A 20,125-nucleotide genomic window follows, 5' to 3' on the forward strand; every position below is an offset into this window, starting at 1 on the left:
AGAGGTGACGGCGAAATGCCTTTGCCCCACTAACAGTGCTTGGTCATCATCAGCCTTGCTCATGAACTCAGAACTGCTTTCTTTTGGGAAACAAAATCGAAGTTCTATGATAAACCAGCTCTTAAGAAATAAGGAAAAGACTTCCCAGGTGGTCCAGTGGTTAAGAGTCCGTCTCCCATGGTCTGGAAGCTGAGATCCTACATGCCTCGAGGCAACAGAGCCCTCATTCCATAAGGAAAGATCTGAAGTGCTGCAACTAACTCAAGGCAGCCAAATAAATAAATATATAATTTTAAAAAAGAAATAAGGACAGTGAGGAAATCAAACCAAACATCAATTTAGTGACAAGATTCTAAATACAAAATCCTGGGCCTGGTCTGTAGAAGTTACTTGTAAAGTGTTTATTGAATGAATGAATCATGGTGTGTATTTATCATGTTATGCAATCAGATTAAAAAATGGAAATGTTTTGGTTACGATGCCGGCAGGCTGACACGCAGTGGATGCTGCAGACACAGTTTCTCTGTCACTTGTGCCCGATGGTAATTGGGATGCTGTCTGATGTCTGTCAGACCTTGACCACCCATCTGAGCAGAAGGATGAGCTTGTTGAGCAAGGACTTGGGTGACGTGGCTGGTGGCGGGTGGGCTAGTCTGTAAGCCTGGAGAGTTCCTCTTCCCCAGGGCAAACCTGAGATGTGACCACATCTTGCTGATAAGAGAGTTTCAGTGTGACGGCATGGAACTCGCGTGTGTCTCTGGATGGTTTCCTGTCTTGCTTGGCCAGAGCTCCAGAGCTTGGGTAGAGCTCTGGAGTCCAGAAGCAGAGCAGTGGGTATGAACCCCAAATAGAACACTGGCTTTCCTGTGCCCAGAGGCTCACAGGAACCTAACCTTGCGTTTCCTCTGAGAGCAGTGACCTGCTGTTCACAGTATCAGCTTCTCTTGTGGCTCAGCGGCTCAGAGAATCTACCTGCCAATGCAGGTGACGTGAGTTCAGTCCCTGGCTCGGGAAGATCTCCTGGAGAAGGACATGGCAACCCCAAAAAAAGAATACCCAAATATCCTTGCCTGGGAAATCCCGTGGACAGAGGGGCCTGGTGGGCTACAGTCCGTGGGGTCGCAAAGAGTCAGACACAACTTAGCAACTGCACCACAACAGAACAATTTGGTGTTTGTGGTGACTTTATGGAGCATAACTGCCTTGAATCATGAGAATCTACTGTAGTATTCTTTTGTCTGCCTTACTTCACCTAGAGAGTGTCTGAAATTAATTCCTGTGGTTGCCTGTATCAGTGGTTGGTCCTCTTATTCTGCCTAGTAATACCCCGTGGTATGAATACACGTTTTTGTATCTCCCTTTGAAGGAACTGTGGGTTCTCTCGGTGTAGGGCCATGATGAATGTCTGCTGTGATCAGTGGTGTGGACATACGTGCTCATTTCCCTGGGGTACATATCTAAGAATGGAAATGCTGGATCATATGGTAGGAGTATGTTTAACTTTTCCAGCAACTGCCAGAAGGCTTCCCAGCGTGGCTGTGGACTGTAACACTCCTACCAGCAGTGTGAGAGCCCTCCTGTGGGGTGTATGTATGTATGCAAATATCTTTAATTGAAGTATAGTCGATTTACAAGATTATATTGGTTTTAGGAATACATCATAATGATTCAATTTTTGCAGATTATACTCTGTTATAAATTATTACCAGGTGATGGCTATAGTTCCCTCTTTTCTGCAATACACCCTCGTGGCTTATCTGGTTTTTTTTTTTGCGTAGTGGTTGATATCTGTTAATCCCACACCCCTTATCTGTCCGTCTTCCTTCCTCTCTTCCCTTTGGTAACCATACGTTTGTTTTCTCTATCTGTGAGACTGTTTCTGTCTTGCATATGCATTCATTTGTATTGTACTATTGTATAAATGATATCACACAATATTTGTCTTTCTCTGTTGGACTTATTTCACTAAGTAGCATATTCTCTAGGTCCATCCATGTTGCTGCAAATGGCAGAATTTCCTTCTTTTTTATGGCAGAGTAGTATTCCATTGTGTGTGTGTGTGTGGGGGTACATCTTCTTAAAATCCATTCATGTGTTGATGGATGCTTAATTTGCTTCCATGTCTTGGCTGTTGTAAACAGTGCTGCTGTGAGAACTGGGATGTGTGTATCTTATTAAATTGTTTGTTGTTCAGTCGCTCAGTCGTGTCTGACTCTTTGTGACCCCATGGACTGCAGCATGCCGGGTTTCCCTGTCCTTCACTGTCTCCCAGACTTTGCTCAAACTCAGTGTCCGTTGAATCCATGACACCACCCAGCTGTCTCTGTCGCCCCCTTCTCCTCCTGCCCTCTGTCTTTCCCAGCATCAGGGTCTTTTCCAGTGAGTCAGTTCTTCACATCAGGTGGCCAAAGTGCTGGAGCAATATTCAGGGCCAATTTCCTTTAGGATTGACTGGTTTGATCTGCTTGCAATCCAAGGGACTCCCAAGAGTCTTTTTGAACTAGTGTTTTCATTTTCTTCAGATATATACCCAGAATTGGAATTGTTGTTGGATGGTATGGTAGTTCTGTTTTTAGTTTTTGGTGGAACCTCTATGGTGTTTTCCGTAGTGGCTGCACCAGTTCTATGGTCGTTGACTTGACCTGTCTCCGGAATTTCTTTGGGCTCTGTTCTGCTTGTCGCTTTCTAAACCACCTGCTCTGCAAGCTGGTGTCACTTGGCTGATACCCTTCCAGTTTCTTCTGTTGCAATATCTTTGCAAGAGATTTCCATCCCTTTTTTGGTAGTTACCATGCTGTCTTAAGGGTTTGATTTTTTTTTTCCAGCAGCTTTCCTCTGGTTTTTGCCATTTTAAAACTGTTTAAACAAACACAACCAACTGTAGAAAAGTCAGAACATAATAGACAAAAATAATAATATTGGAGTTGACCAAAAATTTGTTTGGGTTTTTCTGTAACATCTTATGGAAAAACATAAACGAACTTGTTGGTCAAGCCAATTAAAGGCATCCATCATTCTACATAGGGATAATCGTGCTTAAAACAGACTATTTTATTATTATTATTATTTTAAACCTGTTATTATTTTTTAAGTATTTATTTATTCGTTTAGCTGTACTGGGATCTTCGTTACCACGTGCAGGATCTTTAGTTGCGGCACGTGGGATCCAGTTTCCGACCAGGGATTGAACCTGGGTCCCCTGCATTTGAAGCAAAGAGTCTTAACCACTGGGTCATCCAGGGAAGTCCCAAGATAGACAGTTTTTTTTTTTTTCCAAGACAGACTGTTTTAAACACAAAGATATTTAGATTTTGGCTAGAATCATAGTGGTTGGGGGCCTCTCAGGATGTCACAAAGCCAAAGTTCAGAGGCACTTTCTAGTTCTGTTGCTTGTTGAAAGTGGTACTTCTGTTTGGTTTCTGGAACTTCTGGGGGACTCTGTGTCATTCCAGCTTCTGGCTTGATTTTTCTGCAGGGTGAGCAGCCAGTCTAGTTTCATGCAAGTTATTAAAGAATCAGAATTGAGAGCCTGGAGCCTTTACCCCCGTGCCACCCCCCTGCCCCCCTCCTCCGGCTCCATGAAGCAGAAAACCCCTCTTCTCTCCTCTGTGTCACCGGCAGTCCAGGGACCTCAGCCTGAGTCGGCCAGTTCTGATCGTTAGGAAGTCTTCTGTTTGGGCTCCCGTCTTCCTAGATCTGATCCAACTGGCCTGTTAAAACGACCAGGTCTTGTCACTGCTGGGCTCAGAAAAAACTCCCCCTTCCCCTCTGCCCCATTGCTCACGCTCAGAATTGGAGCTGTCGTCCAACCAACCTTCTCTCCTCCACTTCCTCCCCTCTCCCGGCCCATGCATGCTGGACATCACCATTCCAGGCTCCTCTCTCTGACTGGCTGAGTTGTTCAGGCCCCTCCCTGAAAGATGTCTTGGTTCCCGGTTGCCCAGGAAACTCATGTCTGCTGCGTGCCTCACAGGTAGCTCATTCATTCTGCAGATTCTAAATGGGATAGTCTTTAAAAGCATTTATTTTGTCTTTTCTCAAAAAGGGGAATGTGTTACACGCTCAGTCGAGCCCAGAAGTGACGTTAAAACCTCCGTTTTGAAACCACCGTTCCCACGCGCGGTTCAGGACTGTTTAGGAAGGAGTGACGTGCGGGGGTTTCAGCCCTGCTGCCTCTCAGGCTCCCCGCAGCCCTGCAGCGCGCCCAGGACTACTTCCCCGTTTTGAAGATGGGAAAACTGAGCCATGAAGTAACTGGTCCAAGATGGCTCACTGGCTCAGCCACAGAACCCATCAAAGCCTGCTTCCAGACTTCCTCTTTGTTCTAAGGGGAAATCTTTTGCTGGTGTTTCTCTCCCACCATCCCTGAAGCTGGAGACTCAATCCAGCCCAGCTCTCTGCTCCTGACTCCCCAGGGGAGGGAGAGGGAGGATGGGGTGGGGAGGACTCTGGGAACTGCAGAGACAGACGTGTCCCCTCAGCGTCACAGTTCCACCGGCATCTTTCACTTTGTCTTGTTGTTCTTCTCCATCACACCCTTTTCTCATCTTGGGTGAATGTGGATCTTTACCGTCTCTAAAATCAGCTTTGTTATTTCTAAGGAAAGTTCAAGACTTGATTTCTTCCTTGGAAAAAATGATTTTTATTCGTGTTCCTTTCTGGTTGCACATGGTTAGCTTGCCTCTGGCGTCAGACCTTCGTATGAGGCTTCTCATGGCTGTGTGTGTGTGTGTTGGTTGTTCAGTCGTGTCTGACTCTTTGCGACTCCGTGGACTGTAGCCCCCCAGGCTCCTCTGTCCATGGGATTCTCCAGACCAGAATACTGAAGTGGGTAGCCATTCCCTTCCCCAGGGGATCTTCCCAATCCAGGGATCGAACCCAGGTCTCCCTCATTGCTGGCAGATTCTTTCCTGTCTAAGCCTACCTGGGGTCACTCATCTCAGAGCCTCTCTGTGTCACGGTGGTCCCCTTAAATGCATGGAGCCCTGTAAGCAGGAGAGGAGCCAGGGGCGGGGAGTGTGGCTTTGTCCGTTCATTCATTCATTTATTCATGCAACCAGCAAATGACCATTGAGCATATCCAGGGCAGAAGCAGTTGCTCCCCCCAGTGCGGTTAGAACACAGTGGGGAAATGGAGGGAGCTCAGATCTGCCCCTCCTCCCCAGAAGGACTCAGGAGTTTTGTGAGGAGTTTGGAGTGTGGGTGACTGTCAGGAGAGTGGTTGATATGTTTTCATTCTCAGTTTCAGGCCTGATAGGAAACTAGGAAGGAAAATCAACTTTCCTGGAAAGGGAGGGAAGGAAATGAACTATTCCTGGGCACCTCCCATGTGCCAGGAGCAATTTCAGGCACTTACGTGATCTCAGGTGATGCTCAGAGTTACCCCATGAAATGTGTATGCTATTAAAATTCATTTGGCACGCAAGGAAATCACGCCTGTGCCCAAGGTGAGATATGAACCCAGGGTTTATGCCCGAACTCATACTTTCCAGATCCACCACGGGGCAGGGGGTGGGGAGGGGTGCCGGGCCATCCTCAGGCTCAGCAGCAGTGGATCCTGATTCTGAAGCTCTCCACTTCCTGATCTGAATGGTGTTTACACAGGAGTTCTTATTTTGTGAAAAATCAAGCTTTAAACTTAACGTCCTATGGGGTTTTCTTCATGCATGTTATACTTAAGTGCGTGCGTGCTAAGTCACTTCAGTCGTGTCCGACTCTGCGACCCCATGGACTGTAGCCCACCAGGCTCCTCTCTCCATGGGATTCTCCAGGCAAGAATCCTGAAGTGGGCTACCATGCCCTCTTGCAGGGGATCTTCCCCACCCAGGGATCGAACCCCCATCTCTTCTCCTGCACTGGCAGGCAGGTTCTTTACCACTAGCGCCACTTGAGAAGCCCGACCTACTTATACGACACAGTTATTCACTTACCTAAAAATCCAATTTGCATGTGATACGCTTGCACTAACAAATTACTCACTGTTTATTTAAAATTCGCAGTTAACTGGCCAACCAGTAGTTTATCTGATGAGCCTCGTTTGAGCTGAGACATGAGGGAGGTGAAACACAACGGAGCCTCATGTGAGAAATCAAAGGACTCTGAGGCCAAAGGCAAGAAAATGATCCAGGAGGAAAGCAGACGGGGCAGCATGGGGATTCCGAGATGCTGCTGGGAAACTGAACCACGTCAGGAGAGCTCTGTGTGGAATAATCAGACAGGAAGTGGGCAGTGATGTAAATGCTGTACCACTCGGCCTTCGAAATGGGTTCTGCTGGAGGTTGACATTTATGTTTGTGCAAAGAACCTGGGAAACAGGCACAATTTTGCGCCTTCTCACAAAGAAGAATGATGTTAAAAGTGAGCTACCTTGAGAATCTATCTTCAAAACAAATAATAGAAATGGATTATCACCCAGTTGTTGCTGTTGTTTCATCGCTAAGTGGTATCCGACTCTTTTGCGACCCCACAGACAGTAGCCCACCAGGCTCCTCTGTCCCTGGGATTTCCCAGGCAAGGATACTGGAATAGGGTGCAATTTCCTACTCAAGGGGATCTTCCCGACCCAGGGACCAAACCCCTGTCTCTTGCATCTCCTGCAATGACAGGCGGATTCTTTACCCACTAGCGCCACCTGGGAAGCCCATACTTAGGTGTACTGGCTGCATTTCAAGGGCTCAACAATCTCACGTGCTGTCATCATAGACAGTGTAGAAGAGAACATTTTCTTATCACAGGAAAAGCTCTATTGGACGGCATTGCTGTAGAATATGATTTTTTTAAAGTTGTGTAGTATTTATTTAACTTTTCCCTTTTCATTTGGATACTTGTTTTCATTTATTCATACTGAAGTGTTTTAATAATAGTTTTGATGACTATTTTTGTTTTTTTATGACAGCTTTACTGAGATATAAGTCACATGCCATAAATCTGATCCTTTGGTTCTGTACAATTCAGCAACCTTTAGTATATTCACCAAGTTGTACAATCATCACCATATCTAATTTAGAACACCTTCTTCCCTCTCCAAAAGAAAGCCCGCTCCTTAGCAGATTCTCCCTGACCCCCTGTCCCCAGGTCATCTACTTACTGTCTCTGCATATCCATTTTGGGCAGCATCTTTTTTTATTTTTTTAGCCTTGTTAAATTCTTGATCCGGTGGCATGAGGTTATTCAGGCTTTTATTTAGTACATGGTGCCCCAAGGCCCTCCAGAAAGGCCATCCACATTTATGCTTCCTCTAATGGTGAACGAGGATACCCTTTTCTCTGCACCCTCCGTGACACTCTTATTATTGTTTTTACCATTGTTTTTCATCTCTGCTCCCGAGACAGTGAGGAGTGGCATCCACCTTTGCATTTGGCTCCTGACAAGGTGGATGGCATCACCAACTCAATGAACACGAACTTGGCAAACTCCAGGAGATACTGAAGGACAGGGAGGCTTGGTGTGCTGCAGGCCACGGGGTCACAGAGTCAGACACGACTTAGCGACTGAGCAGCAATAACAGCAAGGTGGAACACCTTTTCCTACGCTGACTGGCTGTTTCTGTTTCCTATTAGAGTTGAGAAAGATACCCGGGCTCTGGAACGGGGAGGATGTTGGTGGGCAAGCCCAGAAGCCACGGCTCACTCTGGGAGAGTCGGGTGCAGGGTTTGCTTGGGGATACCCTGAACTTTTTTTCCTCCAGAGAGTGGAGGGCAGGGAATGATTCAGGCCAGGGGATGGGCGTGCCCCGGGGCAGAAGCACGCCCGCTGGTACTCTGGCCAAGTGAGCTCGAGCTTAGGGTGGTGGTTGGGAAACTGCGAGACACTCCCTTTCCCACTGCAGTGAGGTGAAGCCGTCGGTTCTGAGTCGCTTCGAGAGTGAAGAAAGTAGCTGGCGCAATGACCCCGTAGCCCTGAATGGCCTTAAATACTTCCTTTGCAGTGTGGTGAGAATTTCGCCCCTTGACCTGGGAACTGCAGGGTGTGTGGGAGAGCGGGCAGGCGGGGGAGGCCCGGGGCCAGGGAGGGTGGGGTTGGTTGTGTCCTCCGCATCCGGGCTTCTCCGCCTTGGCCACACCTTAGAGTCAGCTGAGGACCTGTGATCCCGTCCCCAGACTGGAACCTGAGTCTCTGGAGGTGGAGGGGTGGCATCCACTCTGATACCTGCAGCCAGACTCGAGAAGCGGCCGTCTGCCTGGGAGGCAGGGGCTCGGCTCCCACTGCCTTGGGGGATTTCTCCGTGAGCTTATGTGGTGACTGGTAGAAGTCTGTTGCTGGGGCCTCTGGTCTGGTTCTGCCCCAAATGCTTGGCACCTCTTCCAGAACCTGTTGACCTCCAGGTCCATAGGCTGCAACCTTCTGCTGAGAAAAAGCCTTGCTCAACTTGCGTGCAGACTAAAATTTATTCAGATCTGCTCACCCAACCACCCCTAACTGGACTGTGTGCCCTGCGCCTGGCTTCAGCCCCCTTTAGTGCAATATGTGGTCCGTGGCTGTGTGGTGTCGTGTGATGTCCAGCATCACACGTGGACCTAAAAGAGTGGAGCTAAAAAGGATGCCCCCGCCTCCCAGAGGCCTCCCGTCCTCACTGGGAGAGGAGCGGTCACCTGGACAAGGCCAGGAGTGAGCCGAAGGGAATGGTTGCCAGGCCAGTCCCATCGGCTGGGCTGACGGCGTCTTTTTATTTCAGACCCCGTGCTGACAACAAAAGGGCCGACTCTGTCGTCACCCAGGTTGGCTGTGTGTCAGTTGAAGGATGGCTGCAGGGTCCTCAGCCCAGCTGTCCGGCGGTCTGCAGGAAGGAAGCAGGAATTCTTTTGGAGCCAAAACCTCACACTCAGGCTGCTTTGCCGGCCTCCTGGTTTGTAAATCCTGCCTTTGCAAGCCAGGGGGGAACCTGCCATGGCCCTAAACCCAATTTGTTTTTTGGCTTTGGGTGTGCAGGAGATCAATTTAACGTCAATTCAAGATCACTTACTTCACGTGGAACGCTGCCCAGGCTCGGCTGGGTGGTGTCTGCATTCGATCAGTTATGCTGTGTGACTGCTTCTCAAATAATCTTCCTGGAACTGTCTCAGGGGCCTGAGATGTTCCAGGAGGTTCTGTCCCACCTCAGCCATCATGGTTTCCCTTTTGTCTGTTATATATACTTGCGGTTCCACTGATACTTTTTTTGGGAAAAGTTTCTCCGCCTCTAAGCTGTTGGAAAGCTGCTATTGTATACCACGAGAGTTAGACCAGCTTGATTTAGTATATAAACCAACGGTTTTCAAGATACTGGATATCAGGCAAGGATGGACAACAGTCCTTCAGGGACGGAAAGAAAATGGGGCAAGGCTGGAAGACTCCTTGAGTTAAAATAAAGCTGCGAGGATTTCCCTGGGGGTACAGCAGATGAGGGTCCACCTGGCAATGCAGGGGGCATGGGTTCAATCCCTGGTCTGGGAAGATCCCCTATGCCATAGGGCAGCTAAGCCTGTGCGCCATACCTACTGAGACTTCCCGGGGCAACTAGTGAAGCCCGTGTGCCTAGAACCTGGGCTCTGCAACGAGAGGAGCCACCGCCAAGAGAAGTCTTCATCGCTGGGTGGGCTTTTCTCCGGTTCTAGGGAGCGGGGACTGCTCTCCAGTTGTGGTGCTCCGGCCTCTCACTGCGGTGGCTTGCCTTGCTGAGGATCACGGGCTCTCTCTAGGACACAGGCTCAATAGTTGTTGGGTACGGGCTTAGTTGCTCCATAGCCTATGGGATCTTCCAGGATCAGGGATTGAACCCATGTCTCCTGCATTGCCGGGAGGATTCTTGACCACTGCGCCAACAGTGGCTGGTGACTCAACCCCTCATTGAGTCTTGTTTCAGAAAAAAAAACACCTCACTTGTGTTTTCCCTCTATACCACTAGTGCTCACGCTTCTGACACCAGATATATGGTTTTTCCCACACAGTTCAGTTCCCTACAGTTCAGTTCAATCGGATGCCAGGCGGGGTTAGCACAGCCCCCACTGGGTAAGGACTCAGCCCTAACAAGACAGCCCCCTCCCACTTTGTCATCTGTGCTTCTGGCTGGCCGGCTACAAATCAGAGTTCCCACCACCCCCTCCTTGGCTTTGATAATTTGCTTTAATGGCTCTCAGAACTCAGGGAGACACATTTGCCGGTTTATTGTAAAGGGTTTGATAAGAGATATAGTCGAACAGTTGGATGAAGAGATACATAGGGAAAGGGCCCGAGTACGGGAGCTTCTGCCCCGGGGAGTCGGGGTGTGTCCCTCTCCTGGTATGTACATGTATTCCCCAACCTCAAAGTGCTCTGAACCCTGCCCGTTGAGGAGGCTTCATCACATAGGCATGATCGATTAACTCATTTTCCAGCCCCTCTCCCCTCCCTGGAAGGTGGAGGGTTAGAGTTGAAAATTCCAAACTTGAAAGCCTGGCTTGGTCTTTCTGGTGACCAGCGCCCAACCAGGAGCCCACCCAGAACCTCCTCAGTAGAACCAAGGATGCTCATTTTGCCCGGGATGTTCCAAGAGATTTAGGGGCTCTGTGTCTGAAACTGGGATCAAACTGGGGAGCTGGAGGCAGAAACCGCGCTGTATGTATTGTTATTTCACAAACGCGAGCCTCTGCTCAGCGCTGGCCCCTTCGTGAGCTCACAGCACAAGACTTCGGGTGATGTCTGTCAGTTCACCCATCAGCATGGGCAGATTCTGGTTTCTCGGCTCCCTGGATGACCATCCCCCGAGGGCAGGGCCAGAGTGCGGTCAGCTTGCTTGCCATCCTGCTGCCAGCATCTGCAGGGAGCCTGGCTCCGAATGAGTGGAGAATGAATGCTTCTCCAGGTGGAGAAGCACTGGTGGGTGAATCCTTCAGCTGCAGTGTCCCCGGCAGGAGGGCAGGAGGGACAGAGGGGCTCTGCACCGGGGCGGGGGGGGCCTTGGGATGGAGGTTCTGGGCAGAAAGATGGCCTCGGGTGTATAGGGTGGGCCAGAACGGGAGTTGGGCCGGATGACCAGTAGGAGATCTGGGGCGGAGCTTCCCTTGAGTTTGAATCCCTGAACAGGTTGTGTGTTGGGCAGTGGGGGGATGGTGATGAAGGAGCCCCCTTTGGGGAGGGGGACTCCACGTGTGTGGCAGGAATAGCCACATGACTGCTAACCAGATGGGGCTAACAGGACCTTTGAGTTAGAACTTGGGCTCAGATTCCATCTTTCAAACCTGCCAGCGGAATGACCTTCATCACAGCACCTTTGTGGAACTTGGGTTTGAGAAAGGGGCACACACCCTACGTTCACTGAACGAACAAGCCCAGCCTGGGCTCTGGTAGGAACATTATTTCCTAGAATATGAAATTTACTTCAATATTTTTTTTCCCCTGCCAAAGGAAGACTGAGTCTATTTCCTGCCCCCGAAGTGCTTTGCTATCCATTCACCGCAGGCCACAGGGATGAAGTGTTTTCCTACCTCCTTGGCTTCTTGGGGACCGCCTCTGTCCGTGACTGAGCGTTTCGAACAGAAGTGGCTTCCTTCCTTGCTTTGTATCTGCACGCGGTACTCCGCGTGGGGAGAAAGGATGTCGGCAGCCCCAAGGAGAGAGAGAGTGAGGGGGAGGCTGCAGTCAGCAGGTCCCAGCCTGTGGACCAAGAGGAAGCCAGAGAGTCTCCCCACTGGCTGCAGGGGCAGAGGAAGGCCTGATGTGGAGAGATAATGGAGCAGGAAGCCCCGGGGGGCCTGGGCAGTTGTCAGTGTCCACTGGAAGATGCTGCCATCCGGCCACTCGCTTTGTGAGCAGGAGCGAGAGGTGGTCTGACTTTATTCTCCAAGCCCGCAGCAGCTGAGTTCACGGCATCCTGAGTCAGCTCCATCCCTCTGACTCAGGAGGTGTACCCCGCCTCTCCCCATGGGCGAGCTGTCTTCCCGGGCCCTGCGCTTACCACATGGCTGGTGGAAGTCTGACCATGCTGTTGAGTCTCAGCGCTCCTCTGCGCCTTGCAGCCGGCATCTCTGTGGGGCTTAAGCACAGAGGCCGCGGTGATGAAGAGGGAAGAAGTGATGTGGAGCGTGGGGAGGTTCTGTGTCCGTGAACAGAACCACACTCATGTTGCTTTGATGTTCCTTCAAGGCTGCTTTGAGCCGGCTTTGGTTGCTGCTGGACAAACCAGCCTATGTTGCTCTTTGTAAAGATTTAGAGTCTAGTGCCAGGGCGCTTGGGACGGATGATCTGAAAATCTACCCCAGAATCACCAAACAGTATTATTGATACCTCACCGTGGTCCAATAACTGCCATTCAAGAGAAAGTTCGCCCCCTCCATCACTGTGTTTGTATTATACAGTGGCCCTGGAAGTGGTCAGCAGAGGTCCATGCCATCCATTTCTATTTTTATGTATGTTTGTTGAGGGCACACGAGTGCACCTTGTCAGGGACTACAGGTGTTCAGAGACGGTAAGACTCTGAATCTCTGTAAAAGGCACTCAAGGGGACATGTGTATCCCAGGAACAACGGGTGAGGGCCAGGGCAGAGGGGAGGTGGCCCGGAAACTGATTCAACTCAGCGATTCTTCATTGAACACTTCTGGGGCCACAGCTGAGACATGGCCCCATCTTTTTTTTTGTTGGAGGTTTTGTTTTATTTTACTTTTTAAACATTTTTATTTATTTTTTACTGAATTATCGTTCATTTATAACAGTGTGTTAGTTTCAGATGTGCAGCAAAGCAATTTGGATTTTATATGTATATATAATATAGTGAAAGTCACTCAGTCGTGTCCGACTCTTTGCCACCCCAGGGACTATACACAGTCCATGGAATTCTCCAGGCCAGAGTACTGGAGTGGGTAAGTAAGATCTCCAGGGGATCTTCCCAACCCAGGGATTGAACCCAGGTCTCCCGCATTGCAGGCGGATTCTTTAGCAGCTGAATGACTGTATATGTTGTTTTTAAGATTATTTTCCACTGTAGGCTATTATAAGATACTGAATGTGCTTCCCTGTGCTGCGCAGTAAATCCTTGTTGCCTGTTTTATATACAGTAGTGTGTACCTATTAATTTCATCCTCCGAATTTATCTCTCTGCCCTCTTTCTCCTTTGGTTATCATAAGTTTGTCTTCTGTCTCTGTGAATCTATTTCTTTTTTGTAAACAAGTTCATTTGTGTTACTCTGTAGATTCCACATATAAGTGATCGCGTATAAAATTTATCTTTGACTTACTTCACTTGGTTTGGTAATCTCTAGGTCCATCCATGTTGCTGTCTCATTATTTCATCCCTTTTTACGGCTGAGTAATATTCCATTATGTATGTGTATATACACACACACCCCACTTCTTCTTTATCCATTCATCTGTTGATGGGCACTTGGATTGCTTCCATGTCCTGGCTACTGTAAATTGAACATTGGAGTATATGTATCTTTCCAAATTAGAGTTTTTGTCTTTTCATGCCCAGAAGTGGGATTGTTGGATCATATGGTAATTCTATTTTTAGTTTTTTTAAAGAACCACCAGACTGTTTTCCACAGTGGCTGCACCAGCTCACAGTCGATGTGGACCCCATCTTGAAGGCGCTCCCAGTTCGCTAGGACAGATGGGCCAGTGCCCAGGTAGCCAGGAACCTGCCCCAGCACAGTAGGTGTATCCGGTGCCGGCACACCTGCCCGGTTGCTTCCACGACCGCACACGCTCCTGGCCCACCTGCTTCAGCGGCCGGTCCTCTGGCTCCCAGCGGCAGCCGCCAGCACTGCTGATTTCCAGAGGGGTGAGCCCCAGAGAGGAGTGGTGCTGGCAGAATCCTGCCCTCGCCACTCTTGCTTGCTCGTTGGAGGCAGCTCTGAATGTGCCAGCAAAGGAATGCAGTTTGCCCAGGACGGATGTACTTCTTGTATTTACTTGGCTGTGTTGGGTCTTGGTTGCGCGTGTGGGCTCCTTAGTCGCAGCATGTGGGATCTAGTTCCCTGACCGAGGATTGAACCCGGGCCCCTTGCATTGGAAGTGTGGAGTCTTAGCCCCTGGGCCACCAAGGAAGTTCCAGAATAGATGTCTTTCTTGACTTAAGAACAGCCTATGTTGTATATGAAATAATCAGACAAAAAGACATGCTGATGCTTCTGAATTCCTTGCAGTTTTCAATTGTATCATGCTGTTGGCTAGGTAAAGAAATACCAGCTATCCAATAGTTTCATCCTGCATGTGTGCGTGCATGCACACACACACACATATACAGGCAATTTCATAACCAGTAAGAGAAGATGGAAGGGAAGCGCCTTGGGGAACTTGTTGGGGTGTTGGAAATGTTCTGTATCTTACTTGGTGTTTACATTACATAGGTTACTTGTCAAAACTCATCGGGTGATAGACTTACAGATTGTGCATTTCACTATTTGAATTTTATCTTGAAAAAGATAACTGTAAGCAAATAATGACCTCTTATTATATCTTATTAATGATATTCAGACTGAAGTGTTTGGGATGAAGCAGACTGCTGTCTTCATCTTACTGCGAAATGCATCACAATTCGGTTGGTTGGGTTGATTGAGGGACAGGCAGCAAAGTACTAACAATTAATTGTAGAATTGGGGTTGTGGGCACATGGGATTCTTTTCCATTTTTCTTTTCATGCTTGAACGTTTTCATAATACAGCGTTGAAACAGAAGAACTACAAATAACCACCGCTTGTGATCCCTAGAGCTGGGCACAGCGCATTCTCTCCGGAGCTGGTTTTCTCAGCTGACGCAGGACCGTTCTTACGGACGGCTGCACCTGCTTCCTAGTGTTGGTGAAGCGGCGTGCGGGTCCTGGGCTTATGCATTCTCTGTGGACCTGCTGGGGTTGGAGCAGGTGCATTTCATTTCATGAAGGCTGTGTCAACTTGGACTTCCTTTGAAGGTGATGTAGTTTATCAGCTTGGAATGATAAGAACTTTGAAACACAGGACTTTTGGCCCTGTAGGCAGAATGTGGCTGTGAATTTGCAATCTGAAAACAGCCTGAAAGATCGGACAGAACCAGAAAGGCTGGCTGAGCCCCTGGTCACCCTGCTGAGTGCTGGGGGAGCTTTTGTGTTTGTTTTTTGGCCATGCTAGGTCTGCGTCCCTGAGCAGTCTTTCCTCGCTGCGGTCTGTGGGCTTCTGACTGCGGTAGGGCCTCTTGTTGAGGAGCACGGGCTCTAGGGCACACAGGCTTCGTGAGCTGTGGCTACCGGGCTCTACAGCCCAGGCTCAGTAGTTGTGACTGATTTAGGTGCCCCCCTGGCAGGTGGGATCTCCTTGGACCACAGATTGAACTGATGTCTTCTGTATTGGCAGGCAGATTCTTTACCACTGAGCCACAAGGGAAGCCTAGAGGACCTTTTCATATGTATTTAAATTTTGGAAAAATTACATATGTTTATTTGTATTTTATATATAAATTGTATATAAGTATATAATCTGTTTCTCAAAAATTTTAACACTATACAGTACATTTAAACAGATCCAGGGGCATTCCCTGGCAGTTCAGTGGTTAGGACTTGGTACTTTCAGTGCCATGGTCTGGGTTCAATCCCTGGTCGAGGAACTAAGGTCCCACAAGCTGCTCGGCATGGCCACAAACAAAAACCAGATACAAAATACTTTTTGAGACTAGACATTTTTCAGCTATAAAGCAATGTAAGATTTTTTTTTTTCTAATACAGAAGATGCAAAGCAGTGAATTCAGCCATAATTTTACAGTTTTGGTGTATTTCTTTTCTGAATCTTTTTTTTTTTTTTAATTCATGTATTATTTACATAATTGTATTTTTTTTCATTTGCCTATAATGAGAGAGTTCTTTGGGAGGGAGACCCCAACACCCCGCTTTATGTGGCTTGGCCCACGTAAGGCACCACGTAAAGAGAGCAGAGGGTGGGTGTGGGGTGCAGGCGGGGGAGCCCGGGGCGCAGGCCAGGAGCTGAGACCCAGTGGCCGGGGTGGGGGCAGGAAGGCGCACTGGCCGTGCGGTCGGACGGACCTGGGGCTTGGAGGCCTGATCGATCTTTGTAAAAAGTGAGGTTAGTAAGTCCCTGTTGGTGGGTCCCATTGAGACTTGAAGAAAATAATTTGAAGTTGCCCAGCCTGCATATTGAGCTTGCCTCATATTTCAGTTGGTAAAGGATCCGCCTGCAATGCAGGAGATCCCAGTTCAATTCCTGGGTCAGGAAGATCAGCTGGATAAAGGATAGGCTACCCACTCCAGTATTCTTGGGCTTCCCTTGTGGCTCAGCTGGTAAAGAATCTGCTTGCAACGCGGGAGACCTGGGTTCGATCCTGGGTTGGGAGGATCCCCTGGAGAAGGGAAAGGCTACTCACTCCAGTATTCTGGCCTGGAGAATTCCATGGACAGAGGAGCCTGGCGGGCTACAGTCCATGGGGTTGCAAAGAGTTGGACACGACTGAGCAACTTTCACTTAGCCTGCATATTTGGCCTATTTTAATCATGGTGCAGCGTTTGGACGTTGTCTTATAATGGTTGGAGCCTTTTAAAATTTAATATTTACTCATTTATTTCGCTGCACCAGGTCTTAGTTGCTGCAGGTGGGATCTAGTTCCCTGACCAGGGACTGAACCCGGGTTCCCCTGCATTGGGAGTGAGGAATCTTAGCCACTGGGCCACCAGGGAAGTCCCCAGAAAGCTTTGGGCAAGGAAGAAGATGAAAGAAGTGGAGGTTTTCTGAGCATTAACATGCTGGTGTGGAGGGAGCCTGAACATGAGCCCAGGGCTGTTTCCTGCAGCAGAAAGGACTGACAGTTGAGAGACGGATGGAGGGAAAGAGCGAGAGAGAGAGACATTCTAGAGGAGTGATCCTCGGGATTCGGGGATGGGCTGGTTATGGGGAGGGCTGGGTATCTTGCTGTTGGCCATTGACTTTTTATGACGCACATTACAGTGTTTCTCTTCCCACTCACTGCTGTGTTCTTTCCCTTGCAGGAGCCTGTGTGAAATGCAGCAAGGGGGTGTTTGGGGCCGGCCAGGCCTGCCAGGCCATGGGGAACCTCTACCACGACGCGTGCTTCACCTGTGCGGCCTGCAGTAAGTGTGTGTGTGTATGTGGGGGGGGAGGGGTAGGGGAGCCCAGGGTGAGGAGCAGGAGGACCGAGGAAGGGAGGAGATGGAAGAGCATCCTTCCAGGAGACACTTGGCCCATGTCCCTGCATGGTCCTACGGGAAGGCAGGACAGTGTCCTCTAGAAGAGGGGTTTGTACTATTAGCTCAAGGCCCATCAGAGTACCAGGCACTGCCTGGCGCCCACTCTGGTGTAGTTGAGTTATCCCTAATAACATCAGAGGTCTCAGAAGAGTCGGGAGGAGAGCGCTGGGATTCACCATCCTCTGCCCTCTTGTCATTTCTCTCCCCCACTGTGGGGACCAGCCAACCAAAAGGTGATTCTTCAGTTACCCCAGTGTGAAGCGGGTCCCTTCCTAGCTCTTTGGCCCCGGTATTGCATTTGGAGGCTGCTTTCTGAGTGAACAGTGTGAGCGTGTGTGTGAATGCCTGTGTGAATGCACGCCATACACATGTGGGTGCCTCTTAGCAACACCTGTGGGTATCTTTGTACTGCTTTGTGGACGTTATGCCTAAAACATCTAATCAGGAGACCAGGCTTGTGCTCAGCTCAGCATACTGCTTGTTGAATGAGTGGCAAACATGGCGGAAGATTCTAACACATTTGGGCTGTTTGTCAGGTCTGACCAAGTCATGAATTATGCTTGTTTCATGGTATCTACCAAAGATTAATTTTGAGGAGCGTTTTTGAAAAATGTCCCACTGACTTTCTCCAGTTTTGCACCGAGGTTGACAGCCGTTATTTAAAAAAAAACATTACAAGAAAGCCCAAAGAGTGTCTAGGACAAAGGGGTCTTATCGTCTGGCCTAGTGGTCCTTAGTCCTGACTTTTCATTAGACTCACTGGGGTGGTGTTGGGGAGGTGGAGAGATTTTAGAAGCCAGTGATGCTGTGGCCTCACCCTGACCAGCATGATCGGAAGCTCTAGGTCTGGGGTTTCCAGAGTGGGGCATGAGAGATTTATAAGCTCCTCAGGTGACTCCCAGGCATGGCCAGACTGAGCACCTGGGATTCATGCCAGGCTCCTCATTTTAGGAGCCTCCAGAAATGGGAGGGTCTTTGTCACCTGGTTTGTGGCACAGCCCTTGAGAGCCTCGGGGCTCCCAGTCTGACGTTCCCCGGGTCGGCGTGGGCCTGCCATGTCTTGACGACACAAGTGTATGCCTGGTTCCCAACCTCAGGCTTCATCCTCACCTAGGTTTTCCATAAAACACATGCTAAGAGTTTCCACCTTGATCAGTATTCACCTTTGTAGGGAAAATTGTGAAAGACTTTGAGATGGATTGGGCTTCCCTGGCGGCTCAGCTGGTCAAGAATCTGGCTGCAATGCAGGAGACCTGGGTGCGATCCCTGGGTCAGGAAGGTGCCCTGGAGAAGGGAAAGGCTATCCACTCCAGTATTCTTGTCTGGAGAATTCCATGGACTTGTCCATGGGGTCACAAAGAGTCAGACACGACTGAGCGACTTTCACTTCACTTCACTTGAGATGGATTACACAGTCTCCTAGCACCTGCATGGGAATGTAGGACTTTCTTGGTTATCGGATTCCCTGGATCTCTGGGCCTTTCCTTGCCTTTGAGCCGTAAGTTGTAGAATCTTGACGGCAAAGTCTGTGGTTCTTGTCCACAGCACTGCAAACTGTGTTTGGTGGAGACTGACCAGTTTTGGCATCTATTAAGAAATTTACTCCAGCATTTCTGATGGCCTGCATCTAGATGGTTCTTCGCTGTCTCCCAGGTGTAACATCTTTTTGTGTGTGTGTGTGTGTCACTTCTGACTCTTCACGACCCCATGGACTATAGCCCATGGGAGGACTATAGCCCACCAGGCTCCTCTGTCCATGGAATTTTCCAGGCAAGAATGCTAGAGTGGGTTGCCATTTCCTTCTCCAGGGGATCTTCCCAACCCAGGGATTGAACCCACATCTCTTACATCTCCTGCATTAGCAGGCAAATTCTTTACCACTGAGCCACCTGGGAAGCCAATCACATCTTATTGGTCTCTCATTAATTGATGAATTAAATAAAATATTTGACCTGTGTTGTCTTATTTGTAAAGAGTTGTGATCATGCCTTCTTTTAAAAATTATCTCAGACTCTTGGCTCTTGCAACTGTTTCTTGATATTTGCTCTATCTTCCAGGAAAAGAGAAAACAAATATTGAGCAGAGGTTGTTTTTATACCTCAGGCAATTACCATTTGAACTAGCAAGTCCTTGGGGGCAAAGAGCTATTGTGGAATCCATTGGTTCCACCAGTGGCTGCTTGGCTAGCTGGCAGTTCCTTAATCGGTTGAGTTTATTTTGAAATTACGGCAGATACACACACTTAAGACGACAGCTGCTTTGGGATTGTGCTTGCTCTAGCATTTAAGGCCCTTGTGGTCTGGTCTCTGTTTTATTGCTTCCTACTTTCTTAGTACAGTCTGACTGAATTTCTCTCTTCCACATTGGCTCCCTGGAAACCCCTCTCCCCACTCACTGCATGCATTTAAATTCAGTCCTGCCTTTAGCACCTGCTCCAGTGCCTCCTCCCCCAGGAAGCCTTCCTTGTTCCCTGAGCAGGAAGGAACCTTTTCTCCTGAGTTAGGCACACCCTGCCTTCTCACATAAACCATGAACCACTGTCTCTGCAGTTCCAGTGCCAGCAAACCAGGCCTTAGGGCAGAGTGTGATGGCACTCCAGTTGTGGGTAAACACGTGGCTTCCTCTCCACTTGCAGGGGCGGTTGGAGACCCAGGCACGTGTCTGAGCAGCTTCTCGTGGACGCCAGCAGTGATCTGCCTTTGTTCAGTTAACTCACTGCTGCCTGTGAATGCTTTCAGCAGAGGGCGGTGCCAGGGTGCCCCGCATCCTGGCCCTGCATGTCTTCGAGTGTGTTTCCATGAGCCTTGGTGTGTGGGCACGACACAGCCAGGGCCAGGCTCATCTGCGCCGTCCCCGACTTTGTTGGTGGAAGAGAAAATGTGGTCCGAGAGGGGACGGGCCTCTCTCGAGGCTGAGAACCGAACGTTTGAGCTGAATCCACGGCTTCTAAATCTAGATTAGGTTAGCCTCGAACGTCTGTTTGCTTG

At 49.1% G+C, this 20,125-nt stretch overlaps 1 protein-coding gene across 1 annotated transcript in view; it reads left to right on the top strand.

Annotated features, from left to right (window-relative positions):
- The window catches only part of LIMD1 (LIM domain containing 1), a 72,741-nt gene that overhangs the window by 14,953 nt on the left and 37,663 nt on the right, over positions 1-20,125 (top strand). The window contains exon 2 of the mRNA XM_043442086.1: positions 16,920-17,021. Coding sequence (XP_043298021.1) covers positions 16,920-17,021 — 102 coding nt within the window. The remainder of the gene's footprint in view (positions 1-16,919; positions 17,022-20,125) is intronic.

This window comes from Cervus canadensis, chromosome 22 (assembly GCF_019320065.1).
Source record: "Cervus canadensis isolate Bull #8, Minnesota chromosome 22, ASM1932006v1, whole genome shotgun sequence".
In the NCBI taxonomy this organism is placed as follows: domain Eukaryota; kingdom Metazoa; phylum Chordata; class Mammalia; order Artiodactyla; family Cervidae; genus Cervus; species Cervus canadensis.